Below are 22127 nucleotides of genomic sequence, written 5' to 3'. Positions count from 1 at the left end.
TCCAGAACAAATTAAAACAGTTACAGCATTAATAACTTATTTTCAAATGTAATTATTTTGGATATACTACATTTAAATTATTTTTCTGAAGTTTAATTAAAAATGGCCGGGGTCACAGCGATGGAGGTCCCTCTTGATGTTAAATGGTTACTACTGGGGATAAAGGGGGAGCAGAATTGGCCCAGGTACACGGAGATCTGTTTCAGACTAGCAGCTGGAATCGTTAAACGAAATATAGAAAGAGCAGGGGGGGCCACTGCCACGCCGGAAGAAACTGATTGGGAGGCAGACCTTGACTGATGCCAAAGGACGGAACAAGTGGTGTAGAAGGCGAGAGGCTGCCCCAAGAATTGGGAGAAAGTTTGGAGGCAGGAAAGGACAATAGGGGCGACCACAAATTGCGGGACAGATTCAAGGATGGGAGGGATAGTGAGGCCGGTATATGTAGGCTGTATTTGACTGGCTGTGATAACGCCATTCCTGTGGGAATAGACATTAAAGAAGAGTTTTCTGAACCATCAAGGCTCACAGTGTATGCATTGCAAATTAACCATGTTATCATCACATGATGTGCAAAGCCTGAGTTTTTGGTTTTCAATTAAAATAATTTTAAAAATAATGTATTCCCAATAAGTATATAAAATATATGTTTTAATATTTATCAAAAGTGATGATTAAAAGTGATGAGCAGAATTAATGAAAAAATATTCAATCATATTTTAATAGCAAATAAAGTTACAATAATTTTAAACATTTAAGAAGCTCATTAAAATATGTTAAACTAAAATAAAAAATCTGAATAATTTATTTATATGTACTATAAATAATTGTAACATTATTTCCATTGGGGTTTTATTTAAAATCCTAACCTCCATTATTTTATATAGAAGAGTGTTGCCATACCAGTGGTTGACCATGGATGGTGCTGACCTTACTGCAGCTTTGAGCTGGAGTACATTTACAACAATCTTTGACCCTTTTTGGCTGTGGTAACTTTACAAGTGCAGTGGATGGGCGCAAGTCCCTTCCTAAACTCATCCTTATTCATTCATTGACCCCCCCCCCCCGCATTCCTACCTTAAGTCCTCCCTTTTAGTAGTGAGTATTCCCCATTTTCCAGCCACTCCCCTCTCACCCCACATTTACTATAAAATAATGTATACTTAATAGTGTGGCGGCTCCGTAGTCAGGGAGGAGACCTCTGCACAGCAAAAGATGGGAGAGGCAGAACCTCTGCACATAGATTTGTAAACGTACTACGAACACAGCTTGTAAATAGGCCCCTATGAGTTCAACCAAGGCAAAGTTGCAATAAGAGTGTGAGCAGATGTCCCATACCCAGGCAGATATTCCCATCACTGGACTCTATATTAATAGATCTTTACTGGGCTGGCCGCCGTAGCACTGAAGCACCTTTATGAGGATGGCGGGTTGGGAGCACCGCGGCTGACCTCTATTATTACACAGCACAGTTACAGCATGCCTCTCGCTGGCTTGATGAACAGGATAAGTGGGAAAAGCGGTTCCTGCGCAATAGGGTCCAGTCGGCCAGACTACCATTGTTGCTGATGGGTTGGGGGGGGGGGGTATAAGTGGTGAGGCAGACCGTGCACATCTGGCACAGATTTGTGGAGCGGATCTTGAGGTGCGCCCCGTTCCAACGGGACTTCGGGCTGGGAAGGGGACAATATCTGCAATACGGCGGCTTGTCCAACTTATTCATGGAGGTATGGCCCACATACCCTACTATCCCAGAACCTTCTCAGATGTTGGATGTGTTGCCCACATGTGGAGCTGGGAGACGTCTTATTTCCCTGTTGTACAAAGTCATGAGGGCTGACACAGATGGTCCCCTCCAAGGGCGTTTGCAGCATGCAATTAGTAAGCTATCTCAATATGTTATTTTTTTTTATAATGCATCTGTAAAGTGTAACTCACACGGAGGCTCTTAGCACTGTGGAATACATGCTGAAAAGATGACAGAAGATATGCTGGAAAGATAACAGCTCAATATCTGCTCGCCAGAGGATAACCAGGTTTTTGGATTTTTCCTAAACTTCAAATAGTCAGCATGAGATCGCAGGTACAGTGGAAACCATTGGCGGCTTATACGGCCTGGACTCTGGAAGCTCTGCATAGCCTTCTTTTGTATGTGGTTTTCTGGACTTGGAACAGCAGCAAGGAGCTAGAGCAGGAGCAGCAAGGAGCTGGATCGCAGTTGAAAATTGTAAACATATTAAGCAACTTTCTGGGCTAGAAATTTAGAACCTTAACTGTAAAAATGTCTGAGAAATATGCAGGAATTTGAAGGAGATCCTGTGCAGTCGCTGTAACCGATTTGCTGCAGAGCCGTATTTCGTTGGTTAAACAAAGTCCTTGCGGCTCAGTTGTGAACCTGTTGCAGGTGTTGAATAGTTTTCTTCAGTAAAATGTTGTACCCACTGCTTAAATATGTGTGTACTTACAAGCTACAGGTTTAAATTTAAGCAGGAGTGCTTTTCATTGTATGGAATTTGATGATATAAAAGATAGTTAAAGTGAGGTACATTTCACATATAAATCTCACAAAGAAATCTAACCACATATCAAACTTCATTTCTGCAAAGGAAAGAACCACCCAAATCCATCATTCTTTTAATTGATAAGGGGTCCCATCTGTAAGCCTACTGTTATTCAGTTATATTACAATTATTTTATGTTTGGCTTAACGAATTCCAATTGTATTATTTGTTCACACACAGACTTCTGTAAATGAAACAAAATGTCATGTTGTACATCAAGTGAATTGCCTGCGTCAAGATTCGGTAAGTGAGAGAAGTAGGAAAGTTTCATCCACATTGTAGCTGCTCCACCATGGCAACACTACACCTTATGTTTTCAAAAATGTAGCTACAAAAATAATCTCAATTTACAGAAACGATGGGTGACTGGCATTAGCTGCAACAGCATGTCTGTCTCCTTATAACTGCATTACACTATTTGATGGGAACAGTACCATTTATATCCTTTAATAGATATTTATTACAATGGACATACTATCTGCAGGGAAATGCAAACACCAGCTAATGAAAACATGTGATAGAATAAAACTAAATAAGAATAATGCAAGCAGCGAGTTTATTTTTAAGTTTACTTTGCACATAATGTCAAAACCTGCTTAATTTGGAAGCAGAAAAGAAAATATGTCTGCACCCATCACTGCTTTGCACTTTCATTTCTGTAAGGTCTCCAGCCAACTTCACAGCTTTAAAACTGTTGCTACCGAGTACGCTTATGGACGAACACAAACTCTTACTTAAGGTATATGCTTGACTTACAAAATGCTCTGTTTAGCCCTAACAGGTACATTCAGGGAAACATCTCTGCTTACTATAACTTAGCTATTTCTGGGACAAGCTGCATACTGTGTAGCAGTCACAGTGACTTGCTTCTGGAGGTGGACTGAAGAGAAGGATTCTGTTACAGTCAGTGGTAACAAGAAAACATTCACCCAGACATTTTAGAAAGGATCCTAAGTCACAAGAAGAAGGTGGTGGGATATCTAATTCCCGATTAACCCGGGGTGGTTCTCCTGCTGTTGAATGTGTGACCAGAGGACAGTATGCATTGGCATCATAAGACAATTTTCTGTCACATGACAGGAGCTATGATCTAATTGCCTGGATGTGGAAGAAGAGGGCCCCGGTAGCAATCATTCGTTGCTGCTTCACAAACTTTGTCAAACTCTTGCCCTTGAAAAAGCTGACCTACCAATTGCAACATGACCAAAAACGATTTGATCAAAAGTGACAACTGCTAATCGATCATCTGCTGCAGCTTACCAATACTCACACGACTCTAATGCGGATAAGAGCACTTCAACACTTTGACTCACTGAACTCAGACAGCCTTCAGTGGACGAGAGCTGCTGTGCTGAACTTTCCCTTCCATCTTGGTACCTTGGATAGACCAGTGAGGTTGGAGTGAAGGTGGGAAGGTTACAAGGGAGGAGTTTGAGGGAATGACATTTTCTCATAAGCCTGTTCTCTCTTTTAGGGATTGCTTGTAATGTTGAACAAATGTCAATAACAATACCTGGGTTAAAAGATATTTTCAAATGAAATTGACTCTCATTAGGAAGTCTCATTTAGATCACGTTTACCCACCTCCTATCCTCAACATGCATGGAAAACGTTGGTTTGGTGTGTTACCTATCACCAAGTCCTCTTAGAAATGGGACTCTGGTAACACATTCTTTGGGCTTTTTATATGCAGTAGTGATGTTGAGGCCATTATAAACTTCTTATTCTTCTTCCCCTTGGACACAAATGTGCAAAAAAGATGTCTGGTAAGACTTTGTAATCATATAATGATCATCATTATACATAAGATGAGCTTTGTCTAATTATGACTTCTACAGTCTATTACTAACATATATAGGAGCAAATCTATGCACAGTGATTGCAGGAGACACTAATCTTGTAATCACACGCCTCTGGTCATTGCATATATTCGCTGAGTGCCAGTGAAGGCCTGATGGGGGCAGGCTGCCAGCTGTAAACAGTGCACGGTCTCCTTCTGCTCAGGATACCTGCAAATGGTGAAACTGCTGCTCCGTTTCCTGATTGGGCGACACGCTCCTTCTGAAGAGCTACAGTCTTTAAGGGGCTCTCGGTGCCAGAAGGAAACTGAGCTAATATAAAAAGGTTTGCAGACTCTGAGGCAGGGTTCGCAGACCCAGGGAGACTGAGAATTGCAAACCAGGCCTGCTGAGTCCTCAAGCCTCAAAGAGGTCGCAGAACTCCTTAGTGCAGTGGTTCCCAAACGTTTTCGACCCGCGGCTCCCTTGACCCATTGGCCATTGCCCCTGGCTCCCCACTGTTACTTTTTTTGGAGGGTTGGGGGATGTAAGCCTGGCATCGGGAGTACTTGCATTTTTCTCCCAGAAAATAATTGGGATTAAGGTGATGAAGGTATTATAATCATATACACGGGTGTTTCATATTACTAAGGCAGTGCCTCCAATAAAATATTCCTAGTTACATTTCTTTGCCCATGCCTTTTTTTAGAGTACCCTCTCAATCTTTTTTATCCCACTTACAGTGCTAGATAGCACCCAATATGCATGTAGGACCCATTGCCAAAGTGTTTATGCGCTTGAAGAATATTTGCACGTACTTCCATTTCCGTCTCAGCAGGGTGATTCGCGATTTTTTAAAACAACTTTATTTTTGCTTTCTCCTCCCTAAAATTGCCTCCAAATCAGTGCAAGTAACATCAATTCTTCTGATTTTTATTTTTTTCAAATATCCTTCTTTCTTGCCTCTAAATGTAGCATTATGCCATATATGGTGTTTTGCTTCCCTGTGCTAAAGGAGAGAGCAGGCTCCTCAGGAAATGTGTGTGTACTGAAAGAGATGTGTACTGGAAGTACCTATGATTCAAGTACAAATGCCAATATTTAATCATACTTAGTGTGTTTAATAGACAGGACAACTGTACTTTCCTGATAAATTGCATTGGTGTAAAATTAATTTGGAAAAAAACGGAACTATTAACGAGTCTAACAAAATAAATCGGGCATCTTCCTCTTACTTTGGGAGTGTTGGAACATGGGGATACAGTGAAATATGGAGGTCATCTCCCTAGACATGCCATCAATTACGCACTACGTTTAAAGCTTTAGGCATGTCACTTACAAATCATCGACATCATGCGTTTAAGTCTAATTAGTTTATCTGAAGTCAACAGACCATTCAACATTATATGTATTAAAGTGCTTGGTGTGCCGCTCCCCAGGCTAGGTTTTACGGCTCCCCGGGGGGCCAAGTTGCACAGTTAGGGAACCACTGCCTTAGTGACTTGTAATTAACCTTATAATGTTTAAAAGGGGGTACTTTGGCCCGTATAATGGTAATGTCCAACAATCTCTGAACGTCTGGGGAAGAAAATTATCAAACGTGTATCGGGTAGAGTGCTATATTGAGCACGGATTTATATTGTTTGCCATAACATAAAACAGACGTACAGTAGCTCTATGTATGTTTAGGACCAGGGGAAGACCTGCGTCCAGGGCATTGGAATACATGAACTGAGCCTTAGCTTTGGCTCCGAATGCTGCTCTTTCTCACTCTCTGTATAAGGTTGTTTTATCATATTGAAAAAACACTACCTGTAGTGCAATTCACAGGAGCCTTAGGAGATAGAGCAACATATTTGACTTCAAGGTTCATGATTTTATTTGCGGCTATTACAGGTGTACCAAAAGCTAGGGGGTGGAGCTACATGCTGCACTGTTATTCCATCCACTGGAAACATCAACATTTTATACAGACTTAAGCTAAATGGCATTCACACACATTTTCAAATTATTTTTTACACCTTACCAAGGCCTAGTGCTGATCTGGTAACCAGTTTAGCAAAATATGAAGTTACGCATCACCTGGGCAAAATGATAACTTAGCTTGTCCTTCGTAATGAGAGCCAATTGGGGGGCCTGGAAAACTCCAATATATAAAGTAAGACTTTTATATTCATGTTGCTTCAGGCTACTGCCTGTAATATTTTATCCAGAAAACAAGCAAAGCAAGATAGAGCATGAGGGGATACTCCTTTTTCCTTCCACATCCATGGCATGAAAACAAAATAGCGTAATCCACAGTGTTTAAATGCATTGGTGAGGTTGAGAGGGACCAACATGCACATTTGCCACATCTGAGGGATGGGGCTCTTGTGCTGTGCTAAAAGTAATACAAGCCCAACTAGATACTGTTGACCTCTCTCTTTGAGAATAGAATATTGAGATTTTTTATGAGCACATACTATCCTCAACATTTGGAACCAGCAAATCAAAGGCAGAGTTCACAAAAACCAGGCACTGCGCCCATCCCCCACTGGGCGTAGCGCAAAGTTTTTTACAGTGAGCAATGGCCAACCATGTGGAGATGGGGTTGGATGTGTAAGGGAGTTGGCCACCAGGTTCTACACCAAACTGTTGGATTCGGTACACGATCAAAAAGCCCACATATTCACTATAAAAAATACAAAAAAATCATGGTTACAGTGAAGTTATGGTTAGATTTGGGAACAATTTACGTATCTTTAAAAAACTTCAGAAATCCCCTCAAACAAAACACAGTTAAAGTACACTTATGGTTACAAACTAAAACCAAAACCCCTATAGTAATAAACTAACACTAAAACCCCTAGACATTTGCAAGTTATCTGGGGGAAACAAGAGTCGACATTAAAGGATTAAGTCTATTGGCGAGGATTTTAGAATAAATCTTACTATCGGTAGAGATAAGAGAAATGGGTCGATACGAACCAAGTTCTTCACTATTTTTACCTTTTTTTTAAAAAATTACAATAGTAGCATGGGACCAGGAGTCCGGTGAGTTGCCTATAAAAGCCGAGCGGAAAATCTTAATCAACTCCAGCTTTAAGATTCCTTTAAATTTAAGATAGAATTCTAAAGGGATAGAATCCGGGCCCATAGCTTTTCCAACCGCGAGACCATTAATAGCTAGTTCAATCTCTTCCCATGTGATTGGGGTACTAAGACATTCAAAAAAATCTGATGGCATTCTAGCAACATTAATCTGATCAAGAAAATTATTAATCTCAAAGCCAGACACTATATCGGATTGCTGGTATAGCTGTTGATAAAATTCATTGAATGCTGCTAATATATCGGCTTTAGGAGTTTTAAACTCACCATGAAGATCTTGAATTTTATAGATCTCATTAGCCGAGGATCTTTGACGTAATCTTTGGGCCAAGACCTTCCCAGATTGCTCACTGAGTTCATAGCTTTCGGTCCGATATTGGTTGTGTTGTAGGGCAACATGATCAGCTATATGAGCATACACCAAGCTACGTTTAATCGAGAGATTTTGTTGAGCTTCCTCTATATCTTGGTTCAATTTAATATTCACCGCAAGACGTTTCTCTGCATTCAAAACCAGATTACAATCACTTTTACATTTATTGCGCTTATTCTTTAGTTGAAAGTTAGCATATTTTAAAGTCTCACCCCGTACAACTGATTTAAACGTATCCCATACTATTGGAATTGAAGCCGTGTCGTTATTTAAATTGAAAAACTCCTGAATGACATTAGACATAAATTTAACATAATCAGGTTGTAGAAGTAAATTCCGTTGGAACGTCCAGGTTGATTTCTGTGTTTGACCAACTGAAGGCAGACTAAGCTTTAGACAGAGAGGATTATGATCAGATAACAATCTGGGCGAGACTTCAATCTCGATTTTATCCAAAAAAAACTGGGATAAAAAAAAATAATCAATACGAACACACTTCATATGTGGAGCAGAAAAAAAAGTAAAACCAGGCTCATTAGGATGAGTCATATACCAAGCATCGAATAGAGCATTATCTAACAATAAAGATCTTAACGCCTGAAAAGACCGTGGTTTCGAACCACTATATCTTGAATTTTGTCGAATATTGCAATCAGCATCAGAGTGGATAATAAAATCCCCACAGAAAATAATAGGAATATCGTTACGCGCTAACTCTTGATTTAAGTAGTTAAATAATTCAGAATCATCAAGATTGGGGCCATAAATTGAATAAAGTAAGAATCTACATTGCGAGACAAGGAGTTCTGCCCTTGCCCATCCGCCCCAACTATCGGCAGAAGTTTTTATAACTGTGCCCAGATTCCGGCGCATAAGTATGGCTACACCCCGTTTAATGCCTGTCTGCCTAGAAGCAATAAGCAATTCGAATCCAGGAAACTTGAGCAAATCTTTTTTCTCCCAGGATAAATGTGTCTCTTGGAGACAGAGTATGTCAATCTGTAATAAATAAATCATTCTAATCAACATAGCCCTTTTTTTGAGTCATTAAGCCCATTGATATTAAGTGTACAGATTTTAATTGTCTTCTGCATTAAAAAAAGTAAAAAAAGACAATATAAAAATTAAGGAATTATGGAGGTTATATTCTGACACAAAAAGTTTCTTATGATATTGAAAATCAGATAAGACACAGTGGCATTCCAAAACTTTACCAAATACTGCATTGATAGGTAACAAATCTAAATTGGGCTCCATAAACAAAAAAAGTCCTATATAGCAATCTTGCTCAGCTCTGACTGATGTTGAATTACACCCCCACCACCCCCACCCCCACCACCACCACCACCCCCACCACCCGAGCAAAGCCTCCCCTAACACAATCCCCCCACCCCAACCCACCTTATGAGGCACAGGGACAACCAGTCCCTGGGATCAGCGAGTGCCATCCCGCTCCCCTCCCGAAAGACCCAAAGAGAAAAAAAAAAGAAGAGTTCAAAAGTCCAAGTAATCCAGCCAAAAATCCGTCTCAGATAGTATTAAATTGACAATTTGAAAAAAAAAACCAGAAAAAAAAAACCTAGTACATAATAAACATGATAAACATGAAAAATGCAAAAAGAAAGATACACAAAAACAGTGCTAAGATAAAATTAAGATGTAGTTATATAGAGTCCAAATATTCCTTGGCCAAAATTTCAGAAACAAAAAATCTTGTTTGATTCTTGAAAATAACTTTGAGTTTAGCTGGATTTTGTAGGTAGACAGTAGCGCCTTTTTCTTGAAAACCAGCAATTAATTGTCGTAACTGCCATCGCTTAGTAACAGTTGATTGACAAAAATCCGGCCTGGCAAAAAAGCAACAGCCATTAGCAGAGCGTTTTTTGTTGGGTCTGGCCAAATCAGAAATAGCTTCTCGGGCCAAAAAGTTGTTAAATCTAACCAGAATAGCTCTTGGATATTCTCCATCTTTGGACTTGGGTTTACTTTGAAATGGAAACCGATGGGCACGTTCAATCACTAGAGGCCAGTCCCAAGCGGTGAGTTCCGGGAATGCAGAAGAAAAAAGATCACAGATAAATTTTCGAGTATCTGTTCCCCCAAGATTCTCGGGGATTCCTAAGATACGTAAGTTATTCCTCCTCGAGTGGTTTTCCAATTCAGCAAGCTTAGAGCTGACATCATCCCGTTGAGCCTTAACCAGGACAAGTTCTTTTTTGTGAGTAGCAACTTCATCTTCCAAAGAAGAAATCCTGGTTTCGGCCTCTGACACTCTAACGGTTATATCCGTGCAGAATTTAGTAAAGCGACGAACAGCATTTTTTGGTTTTGACAAGTCCCTTGTGTGCGGGCTATCTCCATTTTAGTGTCAGATCTATGAGCCAGCATTGTTTGATAAATCATGGAAAGAGTCACCGCCGAAGAGGAGTCAGAAGAAGGTTCTTCGCAAATGACTTGCTTGTTTGATGGGTCAGGCTGTACAGAAAGGGAACCCTCGGGACCATTAGATCTATTCCTGTATGTGGATGATCGCCTAATCCTGTGTTTCTTAACAGTTATACCGGAACCTGGAGAGGTTTCGCTTGCCCCCGTCTCATCACCCAAACTGCCTTCCTCAGGATAATCAGCCCAATCCTTATCAAAACTTTCGTCAGATGTTAAATCAGACATTGAAAAAAATGTCTCCGTAGGTTCTAAGGTGATATCTTGAGAAGATTTTTCAGTAGTGATTGAAGCTGATGACTCTGTGGGTTTCATAGGATTGATAAAGGAGTATACATTATCACTTAGTGGTTCCAGGAGGGTTTCGGAGCCACCAGAAGTATTCACGGTATTAGAAACTACATGTCCCAAAACGCTGTGTGCTGGAGAGCCAGATATCGTTACAGAGTCATGAGCTGAAATCATGGCTAATTCGGGATCAGGGTTAAGTGCGCTGTCATTAACATGTATAGCAGTATTGCTATCTTCTTTTTCTTTTTCAACTGATGTGGGAGAAATAGTTGTAGTCTGAAAAGATTGTTTGTTGGTACTTTTAGCCGTATGCTTCACAAAGAGTTCAGGTATAGTTTGAGTGACTCCCTTGCTGAAAGACTCTCCCCGTTTTTTTGACTCACCCGCTTTGGCAATCCCGTGTAAGGGATTAGCAGATTCAGGCTCCTCCGTTTCGTTAGTTGGAGCATGATTGCTTTTGCCGCTCCGAGTGTTCGGGGGTTTCGCCGACGGATTAACACTTTTTGGCGGCATAATGTAAGACCGCAAACCCAAGTGGAACACCGGATGTTTAACCCACCGAAACCAGGGTGGAGGACACCGGGCAAAGCAGTGGAGCCAAGGGAGCTGCAAAAGAAGAAGCCGCATAGGAGTTGGACAAGATGTAGCAAAGGCGGTCTAAAACAATTTGAAACAATCCGAGAATCGATGATACAAAGTATCAGACAGCGGGAATACAGCTCAACGTCAGCTTCAGCGTCAGCGAGGAACGGGAGCCAGCCAGCCAAGCCGAGCACCACAAGCCAGAAAGAACCCAGACGGCAGAGTGAATACAGCGAAGGTAGAATGACGTTTTTCTTGCATTAGAGACTCGTGAAACTTAGCCTGAGCCCTTTTAGCCGTGCAGAGAGCCACAAATCAATCGGTCAGTCCTTCGAGGCGCCATTTCGCCATTTCTCCTCGGGTCAGGGTGTGGAGGGTGCGGAGACAACTCACACCGCTGCGCTAGCGGCCGCCATCTTGCCTCCGATACGCTGGTTTTATAGCGAAAAGAGATACTACTGACCATGTTAAAAAGATAATAGCCATATTAGATTGGGCTCAGACTGTTGAATCACCAGCTGCGGTGGCCCTGTTGGACGCTGAGAAAGCGTTCGACAGGGTCTCCTGGGAGTTTTTATGGTCTGTTATGCTCTGGATGGGCTTTCCCAATGTATTCATCAACGCTGTAAAATCTTTATATACTCACCCTAAAGCTGTCATTAGAATTACTAACTCTCTATCTAGGGGTTTTATAATAACAAGGGGGACCAGACAAGGTTGTCCTTGTTCGCCTCTCTTGTTTGCTTTATACCTCGAACCATACCTTTGCAATCTCTCTTCCGCCCTGGATATTGTGCCTGTGCAAATTAATGCCAATTTATTCAAAGTTTTTGCATACGCAGACGACGTAGCTGTTACCACTACAGATATAAGACGTGCTTTACCTAAAATTATTTCTCTTGCAGGAGAATTTGGCCTCTTATCCGGCTACAAGCTGAATGTGGCTAAAACTCAACTAATTCATTCTGATTTTGGCCGTCCTAATGAATTGGTATTTGATGTTCGGGCCCAATATCTAGGGATTACTATATCTCCCAGGGTTGATGAGATTGTACGATTGAATATTGAGCCTGTTTTGAACTCTTCTAATAAAACTCTAGAGAGATTAAATAATCTACATTTCTCCCTGTATGGCCGAGTCAATATAATTAAAATGCTAATTTTTCCTAAGTTTTTATACTTATTTCGAACAATACCTCTTTTGTTTTCTACCTTCTATTTTACGAAAATTGATAGGATGATTTCTAGATTTCTGTGGGGGTATCGTCGCTCCCGTCGAGCGCTTAAATGGTGTTACCTACCTAGGTTGAAAGGAGGCTGGGGAGTCCCGAATTTCCGGCTGTATTATTGGCTTATTTCTATAAGATCTATGGGTATACTTATTTTTCCAGATATCATTACTGAAAATTTCCTCTATCCATCTGTTTATGAACTCTTATTAGGTGAAATGGCCCTTCAATGTTTAGTCAAAATCATTGAACCCAGTTATTATAAAAAAACTAAATTTAAGATTATTATAGCATGTGCTGCAATCTGGCGACAATTTAAGGGAAAAATTCTTGGTCTGGGCTCAATTAGCTATTATTCTCCTCTGCTCAATAATCCTGCGTTACCATCTGTGTTTCACGATCAAATTATAAGAGTTTGGTCTTCATTAGGTATACAGATTCTTGGTGATTTATATCAAGACTCCCAACTCTCCTCATTTTTTTGCCCTGCAGAACCAATTTGGCCTATTACAACATCATTTCTTTAAATATCTTCAGATTCGGAGCTCTCTAGCATCAAAAGGTCAAAGCATTCCTGTATGAATGCCAATAAGATACTGGAGGCCATAAGGAAAACAAAGAAAGTTGGCCAAGTCTATCAAATGACAACTAATTTAATTGAAGATGACCTTTCTTTAGTAGAGAACAGGTGGCAAAGGAAGTTAGATTTATCAAATATTGATATGGCTAGATCAATTGAAATATCTATGAAAGTACTTTTTAATGGATCCCTTCAAAGTCAACACTTTATGTCTATTTTTGATCTCTATTACTCCCCTGTTAAGACAGCTAAATGGAAGGTTGGGGGGGACTCAAGATGTATTCGTTGTGCGGAGGAGGATGCGGACTCTATTCATATGTTTTTTAGATGTAACAAACTTTCTCGCTTTATTGCTGATATTGAATATTTTCTTAATCATACTTTAGGTATTCTCGTTAAAATTTCGCCCGAATTGGTAATTTTTGGCATTCAAACTGACCAATCTGGGGTAAGATCTAGGGCTGAAGAAGCATTTCTCTTTATTTGTATGTCTGTTTTTCGGTTCTGCATCACCTCCCGCTGGATTGATAATGAACCCCCAACTTTTCATCAGTGGCAATGTAAACTATTGTATATCTATCATATTGAAATAGCTATGTATAAACTTAAGGGGATAAGGAAAAAAATGTTTGGCTTGAAAATCTGGAACCCAATTATCAATTGGATCTGATGTATTATGCTTCACATTTTTTTTCTTTGCTCTCTTACATTGCTTAAGCTTGACTGATTGTTGAAATAAAATCAATAAAAATTTTTTTTTTTAAAAAGACATTTGCAAGTTATGGTTGCCTCCGAAATCCATAACTCAGACAGTAGCCATGCAACTATAACTTACGATACCAAATTCTATGCTTATGACCTCACACAAATAAAACCAGCAAGTAACCACAGCTAAAAGAACATCAATACATAACACATACCCAAAAATAAATATTTTAATATTCACTGATCGCTCATTGGCAGTGTTAATGCTAATGTGACACGTTTTCCTCCATATTCTTGTGTTTGCCCCACCCAGGAGAATGTTGGCGTCTGAGTGTTCTGATTTGAGGAGCTTCCACTTGCTGAATGAGTCTGCTCTTTTTTAGGTCTTGCTTGAGACACTGCAAGCTCAGTTGGTTATGAGACATTCTGTTAACTTGAAAAAAATCTAACAAAAGAGATAAGAGCCCCACTTATCATTTCTAATTTCCTTGCTTCTCTTTGGTCAGTGCTTGCCGGTGTAGGAAAGTGGAGTATTATGCAGTGAGGCTGGTTAGGTTTTACTACGCAGTACTCTCACGTTACCCAAATAGCTCCTTTGGATTCACAATAATAAATCCCCAGCTCAGCCCTGGTAGCATGGCACAGAGCAGTCAGGCTTTACTAGAGGAACATGTGTTAAGCATTTCAGAGTACCAACATGGAGATAAGTAATTGCAAAGACTCAAAAGAAATGTGACACCAATATATAAAAATAAAGCAGATTGTTATATAACTTTGGACACCAAAACGAGCACAATCAGATAAGTATAACTGGAGTTATGGATTTTTAAAGGAAAAACAAATCAGTACACCTCACTCTTGCAAAACTTAAACGTTGAAGTCATTGGGGAAAAACACTAGTGGCAGCCGGTCACTTGCAGGTTGAATTACGTGGAAACCACTGGGTGCAAAGGTGAAGAGGTCCCAGGACCAGACTCAGACAGTCAGTTGATTTTTAACTGGCTCATAGGGCCTGGGTGCAGAGTTGTCCTGGCTGTCCCTACTGCTGAAGAACAAGGACAGTGCTGGTGAGGAAGGGGATTCAAACCTTTGACAATACACCCAAGGAGGAGTGAGGTTGAAGATATTACGGCGTTCCCTTGAAGCACAGCATCAAACAAACTCGGCGGTAGGCATACTGGCCACCAATAAGCCTGGGCAGTGCCACAAGATCAGCCTTCGGTCACTTAGACATCCTGGAGTCCGTATGCAAATGGTAGCTGCCTGAAACTCCAAACTTGCTGGAGGTCAGGATTATGTTTCCCACAATGCACCAGACCATTTACCTTTGAGCGATTCCCTTGACGGGCCCGATGGCAATTGATTCTATGGTTTCGGGAGCGATTCTTGCCTGAAGGCTGTAGGGGACTAGTATCTCTAATCCAAAGGAGTTCTGGAGTTGCCTTAGGCGTGCATAGGGGTTCCTCTTTCCTTTGGAACAGGTCTCTAGCCCAGGACAAGTCACAGTCATGCAGTTGCAGGGTGGTTGTCACAGGCGCAGTTTGTGCAGGTCCTGACGTCGCAGACTAGTGTTTCTTCTTTGTCCTTTAGTTGCAAGTTGATCAGATCTGAGATTCTGGTGCCATAGGAGTCTCCTAAATCCTAGATTTAGGGGTGTTAGGGGTCGGTGCTAGAAATCAACAGGCTACTAGCCCCAGCAGCTAATACGCATCTGAGGTGACCACTTTCTGAGGAGTGTGGCACCTTTTCTACCCACAAATCTCTATTCTGCCACTTTTTAAAATGGCAGAAAACGTTGTTGGCTGTACAGAACAGGTAGCCCACCCTAGAGGTGAGACTAGCCTTCTGGAGGATTACGCCTCTTGACTACCTAATTTTCCCACCTGCCTGGGTTGCAAATGTGCCTGGGGCAGGGGGTTGGCTTTTCCTCCTCTGGAAGGAAGCATACTTGCATATCAGAGTATACAAAAAAGCGATGGATGGAATGCTTGAATTAATCCCAGCCACTGGCAATTACTCGAGCCGTATCCCAATCCATTGTTATTCTGCACACCATGTCACCTCAGTTTGGACCCAGCTATATGCAATTCAGGCTTAAAAGTTCCAATGGGAACAGTCCAGCCCGAATTGCCAAACCAGGTCCTGCCTGCACCAGAACACAAGCAACCTAGGACCAGTTTCTCCCTAATTATGGGTTCATCAGCTGGGTTCAGCTTGGTCCAGTGCGGAGTGCATGAGACGCAGGTCTAGGCATACACATCCCATGTAGGGCGACACCCCCAAAGTATACAAAAAAGTGATGGATGGAATGCTGGAAATAATTTTAGCCACTGGTAATTAGTTGCTCTAAGAATAAAAATGGATTATGGGCATAGAAAGCTTGTCCAGACATGAAAGAATCTCTCATCCCATAACAATAAAGACGTTTGCATGAAGATAGGTGGGGTATATTCAGTGAACTATATCAATTATAGAAATTCTATTATGGCTTTACTTGCAGCCTGCTTTAATGTATTTATATGTTAATCTCTTTACGCCTGCTTCCTTGTGTGTCTGTATTCTCAAAGATCATTGCTACTTAAAATTATAATTTTAGTCTTTACATTAGTGGTTGATTGGTGATGATTTTCTGAATATACCCATATCTCTGTAGTGTGTGTTTACGCACCAAACTATCTCAACACTCGATACAATTGGCCAGCAGATTTATTAATACACATATTCTGGAAATCTGCAAGCAAAATGAAGGTTGCAAGTCCAAATCTCATTGTGGCCAAATTAGGTGTCCACCGTTCTAAGGTTGATGAAATAAGTAACAACGAGTTAGGAAATAGCAGCAGTACAGTGCTTCACACTTTTAGGCTTTTGCAATAAGCCATTAAAAAAGGTACAATTACACCATCTAGGAACCTATTTAGGTTTTGCCTGTATGATGAAGTGGGTGCTGGGAATGGGCTTGTCCATTTAGAACGTGGGCCATGCTCAAAGTGCTGATCTTGCTTTGAGTATGAGTGGTAGCCATAATGATAGTGTATCTCAGGCACTATGCGTTTGCCTCTGCCTAAGCTTCCCCTCACTCCTGGGTTAAGAATGGCGCTATGCACCAAGATGCTGCACAACGGGAGGTGTGGGAGAGGGCACACTGGCCTATCAAGCTTTTTAGTCGCCCTTTTTCCTCCTAGACCTCCTTTTATCCATCTGGTGCTAGTGAGACAGAACAGAGAGGTGGATGACAGAGTACATGGTATCCCTGAGAATGTAAAGGAGTGTAAAATAGTTTCCAGAACACCAATGGATAGTCACTAGCTCAGGGGTTCCCAAACTGTGCAAATTGGCTCCCCGGGGAGCCGTAAAACCTAGCCTGGGGAGACGCGCACCAAGCACTTTAATGCATACAATGTTGAATGGTCTGTTGACTTCAGTTAAACCAATTAGACTTAAACGCATGATGTCGATGATTTGTAAGTGCATGCCTAATGGTGTAAACGTAGTGCTTAATTGATGGCATGTCGAGGGAGATGACCTCCATATTTCACTGGATCCCCATGTTCCAACACTCCCAAAGTAAGAGGAAGATGCCCGATTTATTTTGTTAGACTTGTTAATAGTTTTGTTTTTTTCCAAATTAATTTTACACCGATGCAATTTATCAGGAAAGTACAGTTGTCCTGTCTATTAAACACACTAAGTATTATTAAATATTGACATTTGTACTTGAATTATAGGTACTTCCAGTACACATTTTTTTCAGTACACACACATTTCCAGACAGGCCTACTCTCTCCTTGAGCACAGGGAAGCAAAATACCATATACGGCATAATGCTACATTTAGAGGCAAGAAAGAAGGACATTTGAAAAAAATAAAAAAACGAGGAATTGAACTTACTTGCACTGATTTGGAGGCAATTTTAGGGAGGAGAAAGAAAAAATAAAGTTGTATTTGGTTTAAAAAATCGCGAATCACCCTGCTGAGACAGATGTGTTGGCACGTAAGACATAGGTAGACATAGGTAGAAATGGAAGTGCATGCAAATATTCTTAAGCGCAGTAACACTTTGGCAATGGGTCCTACATGCATATGAGGTGCTATCTAGCACTGTAAGTGGGATAAATAAAGTTTGAGAGGGTACTCAAAAAAAGCACGGGCAAAGAAGTGTAACTAGGAATATTTTTTTAGAGGCGCCGCCTTAGTAATACGAAACACCCTGCGTCTATGATTATAATACCTCCATCAGCTTAATCCCAATTATTTTCTGGGAGAAAAATGCAAGTACTCCCGATGCCAGGCTTACATCCCCCCACGCTCCAAAAAAACCAACAGTGGGGAGCCAGGGGCAATGGCCAATGGGTCAAGGGAGCTGTGGGTTGGAAAAGTTTGGGAACCACTGCATTAGCTCGTTACATTCATTCTTAAAGTGACCCCTGTTTGAAAGGTTAGACCAGAATTTTACAGGCATCAAGATGCTTTGTACTGAGTGGAAACATGGCAGAGAGAGATCGATAAACGCGCTCATCACCTGTGGATAAAAACATATTTACACTCCACGTGGAAGTGAGCTCTGAATACGCAGTCAACTGAGTGTGGGGGTTCATGCAATGCACTTTGGTCCGGAGTACATGTATTTACAGCTACAGAATCTAAAGGACTGTCCTTCGTGGCCACTAAGATAGCTAGAATGATAATGAACAGAAATTACTGTTTTGGTAAATTCAGCGCAGTTTTCTGCAGTTACTTTGGAACGTTTAGACTTACATTTACACTATGTCCAACAAGATCCAAAGACAATGAAAATTAATTCTATTTTGACCATGTTTATTGTGTTGACATTTTTCATTTGAACTTCATTTTAACTAATACAATTTGCACTATTTGAACTGAAACTATTTAACAAGCATTTACAATGCAATGGTCTCGGCAATATTATAGGTAGAGCTATTGGTATTGCTCATTATTTTTTTATCATTATTGTATGACACAATGGGTGTCTGGGAAACAAGCTTCCCAGGCGAACAGCATTCGAGAAGAATACAGAACCACACACAAGAAACCCGCAAGGCAAAGATACAAGACTCACTCCACATTATTAGCACCCCAACGACAGAGAATCCATCTCCGACCTGCATATTAGTTTACAGATAATCTAGACCTCTAGGCTCAATCTCACCCAGTAGTATACAATGGTAATAGGAGATGATCCCCTCTATCACCAAAACAATGAACATATATACTACTTCTGACAGCACCCTATGAAATATAGATACGACCACCCTTAACAACTATACACAAACATACAACGGAACCAGACAGACTGATCCCCCCCACCTACCCGCGCCACCCTGAAAACATAAACCCAAACAAACAGCACGTCTACTTTATTATTATGTACGGTTTCCAGCTCCCGGCGTTAACTAGGATTCTAACACCCCAGAGATATATGCAATGTTCTTTCTCGCCCCCTCTTGTACTCAATGTGACTCACCTACAGGCCCCACTCAGGCTATCACTCAGGGCTCTGGTCTCTTACTGCCATCTTACTCACTATTCCCCTGCAGCTCCTCCTGTGGAGACAATCTATCTCGATGCCGCCTACTCTTAACTCTATGATTCTTCTCGAATCATGCTCCGCCCTCTGCCTCAGCCAAAGGCCGTCGCATCGCATGGGCACTCGCAGACACTTTTCTCTATGTCTGGTGCGCGCGGAGTTATCAGGCACCGCCCACTGGAGCAGAGCAGTACATGGAGGGAGTGTTGCTCAAGTCTTAACCGGAAGATACACAATGCTCCGTTGCCCATACAAACGTGAGAGACTAGACCAAGAAATGTTCACGATCTCCAATAGCTACAATATATTGATCCTGTTTATGTCCAGTGAGATAGCTAGCTGCGTGCTCATGCTAAAAAAACGAAGTGATGTGTACACTCCTGTCAGGAACGCCAGCACCCCTATAGCGGTCCGCACGGAAAACAAATCACACCCCAATCACTTGAAAGAGAGGAAGGACTAAAAAAAATCTAATGTAGCAGGTAACGCTCGTGAAAGAAATATATGACAGATTACATACAATTCAATCAATCAGTCGAGTTTGTCAGACATTCCAGAAGGGTGAAAGAATATTTTGACAAACTTTACCCGTGCTCTCTGGGCTGATTCTACAAGAAGACTCTCGCTGGTGGTGAACTTCGACCGGAACCCTTTACTCTGACGCCGGAACCTTTTGCTTGTCCCTTCCGCTATACTTCCGCAGAACTCCTCGGGATGCTCTTCCAAACTTTTTCGGCTTCGAGGGCGTGTTCCTGCTGTTCTAAAAAGGGTGTGGCTAAAAAGTGGATAGAACAGCACGGAACACGCCCCCGAATCTGAAAAAGACGGAGCCTATTTGGAGGGACGGCTCTCTCCTCCAATGGCTGGCCTCCGTTTAGGAAGCCAGCCAATGGAGGAGAGCCAAAAAGAGAGGCGGGCTAAAGAGCCACTCTCAGAAACATAAGATCTCCGGACTTCCGGTTCTGCCTTCAGCAGACCGGATGGTCCCTCGACCTAAAAAGTAATTACCTGATTGGTACCAAGTTTCACAACCGGACTTCAGGGCACGCGACGCACTTTTGCGCACTCTAGATCGGGGCACAAGTGAGAAGTTCACCCCGAACTCCATATTCAATAGAAACTGCTTTGGGGAAGGATTAGCGAAAACATGTAGGACCCAAGGATTTAGGGTAGTTAGGTTGCACTTTAAATTGTCATCGGAGCTTCAAACCTAAGAAGGTTAAATTTTGCTTCAACTTTAACTCTAGCGCTACATAAACAGTTTGAAGAGTCTCAACAAGAAACTGGATTTTTTTTTTTTTTTTACAAACTTACAAACACGGGAACATCTTAATTAGGTACTGGTTCAAGCTATGATACAAACTATAATTGTAACTAGAAACATATCCCCCGGCAACTCCTATACATGCGTCTCCCAGCAAACGTATATGCGGCACAGAAAGCAAAACGGGATCTCCTATAGGCAAGTATTTCTTTATCATTTTTGATTTGCATTATATGTATAGTGGTGTGAGAACAAATGAAAATATTAAAGATTTACTTGGTTGTAGGAGATGCAAAAATATATAGATGGATTGCCGGGGGATGTTTCTATTTACAGTTCTTGTGCTGCCCCAGGAACTATTTATTACCCATAAACGCGAGGGTCCTTTATTGAGATGGAAAAACTATAATTGTTCCATGTATTCAACCAACTTGTGAATTAATTTTACGAGCCATACAAACACATCCCTCCAGACAAGAGTCTTTTCTGAACCGGGAGAAAAGTAAATAAGAAACCGCTGGCTAAGGCGAGGCATCCGTTTTCTTGTGTGCTGCATTTTGAGTATCTGTTGTGAATGTGCCACTTGAAAATGAAGCGCTAACGGGATGGACTTTAAACATAAACAATTCTTGTGCATGAAGTGTCTGGTCAGCACTGGGCGGAAGACAGGAAGAGGGGGCTATATATGCAGTAATATTGTGGAAAGGCTGTAATACCTACCCAATGAGTTTCCGACGCAGCTCCAACGTCTCAGATTTAGAGTACTTCTCCTCGCTCACAGACATACTTTATTTTCTTTAATCCCAAAAATGGAAAAAAACACCACACAAATGCGCTTCTTTGCTAACTCAAAAGTGAAACTCAGCGTCACCCATATATATTACTGCCCCCCACCTCCCCCAAAACAAGGACGACTGCCCTTAAGAAGAGGTCTGAAACAAGACCAGCCCACATAATGTTTTGGGCGCATTGAAAGTGTTGACGGCAAACTTGCCCCGTAACTCCAAGAAAGTAATCGAGTTTTTGCCACTATTCTCGATTCAGGTGATACTAGACTTTTTTTTCCCAACAAAAGTGCTGTTACTTGAGGTTCCTCCACCTCAAAGCTTGCTCCACCGAGCTAAAAGGTTAAACGACAAATTTAATAATTTTTTTCTATTAAAAAAAGCACCTCCCTCTTAGCTGTTTCACATTGGTTAATATATACAGTGCACCCATTCTTACAGCAAATAACGAGGCCTGAAAACGGTTTAATGATAAAATACCGTGGCGGTAGTGCTTTTAAGTGGAATGAAAAAAGTAGGAGGTGACCTCCTCTCAAAGGGACGTGGCCGATGTAATTAAGGGCGTGGCTTTAAAACAAGTAAGCTAAAAGTCTGTGCCTAGCTTAGTGTGCGGCCCATACTGGTATTTTGCTGTTTGCCAGTGCATCCAGATATATGATAAAACAAGTAGCACCAGGACTGTTGGCTTTGTCAATTGTTGCTAGTTACATAAGATAACAAGCATTGGCTTAGCCAATAGGTCTCGCTTTAGGGACCTTATAAGTATTTAGTTATGCAACTGTTGTGTGTGTGTGGTTGTGTGTGTGTTATTGTTTGTGTGTGGTTGTGGATGTGTGTGTGTTATTGTGTGTGTGTGATTGTAGTGTGTGCTTGTGGTTGTGGGTGTGTGTGTGGTTTGTGTG

General features: G+C 41.3%; 1 protein-coding gene across 1 annotated transcript in view; it reads right to left on the bottom strand.

Moving 5' to 3' along the window:
* Nucleotides 1–21352, bottom strand: part of LOC146810896 (5-phosphohydroxy-L-lysine phospho-lyase-like) — a 250027-nt gene extending 228675 nt beyond the window's left edge. Inside the window, exon 1 of the mRNA XM_085617945.1 lies at nt 21161–21352. Within this exon, the coding sequence (XP_085474071.1) occupies nt 21161–21225 (65 nt within the window). The 5' untranslated portion in view covers nt 21226–21352. The remainder of the gene's footprint in view (nt 1–21160) is intronic.
* Nucleotides 21353–22127: the final 775 nt, after the last annotated feature.

This window comes from Triturus cristatus, chromosome 7, assembly GCF_964204655.1.
Source record: "Triturus cristatus chromosome 7, aTriCri1.1, whole genome shotgun sequence".
In the NCBI taxonomy this organism is placed as follows: domain Eukaryota; kingdom Metazoa; phylum Chordata; class Amphibia; order Caudata; family Salamandridae; genus Triturus; species Triturus cristatus.
Note: the sequence above shows the minus strand (reverse complement) of the source record. Positions and strands in the feature narration are given on the sequence as shown.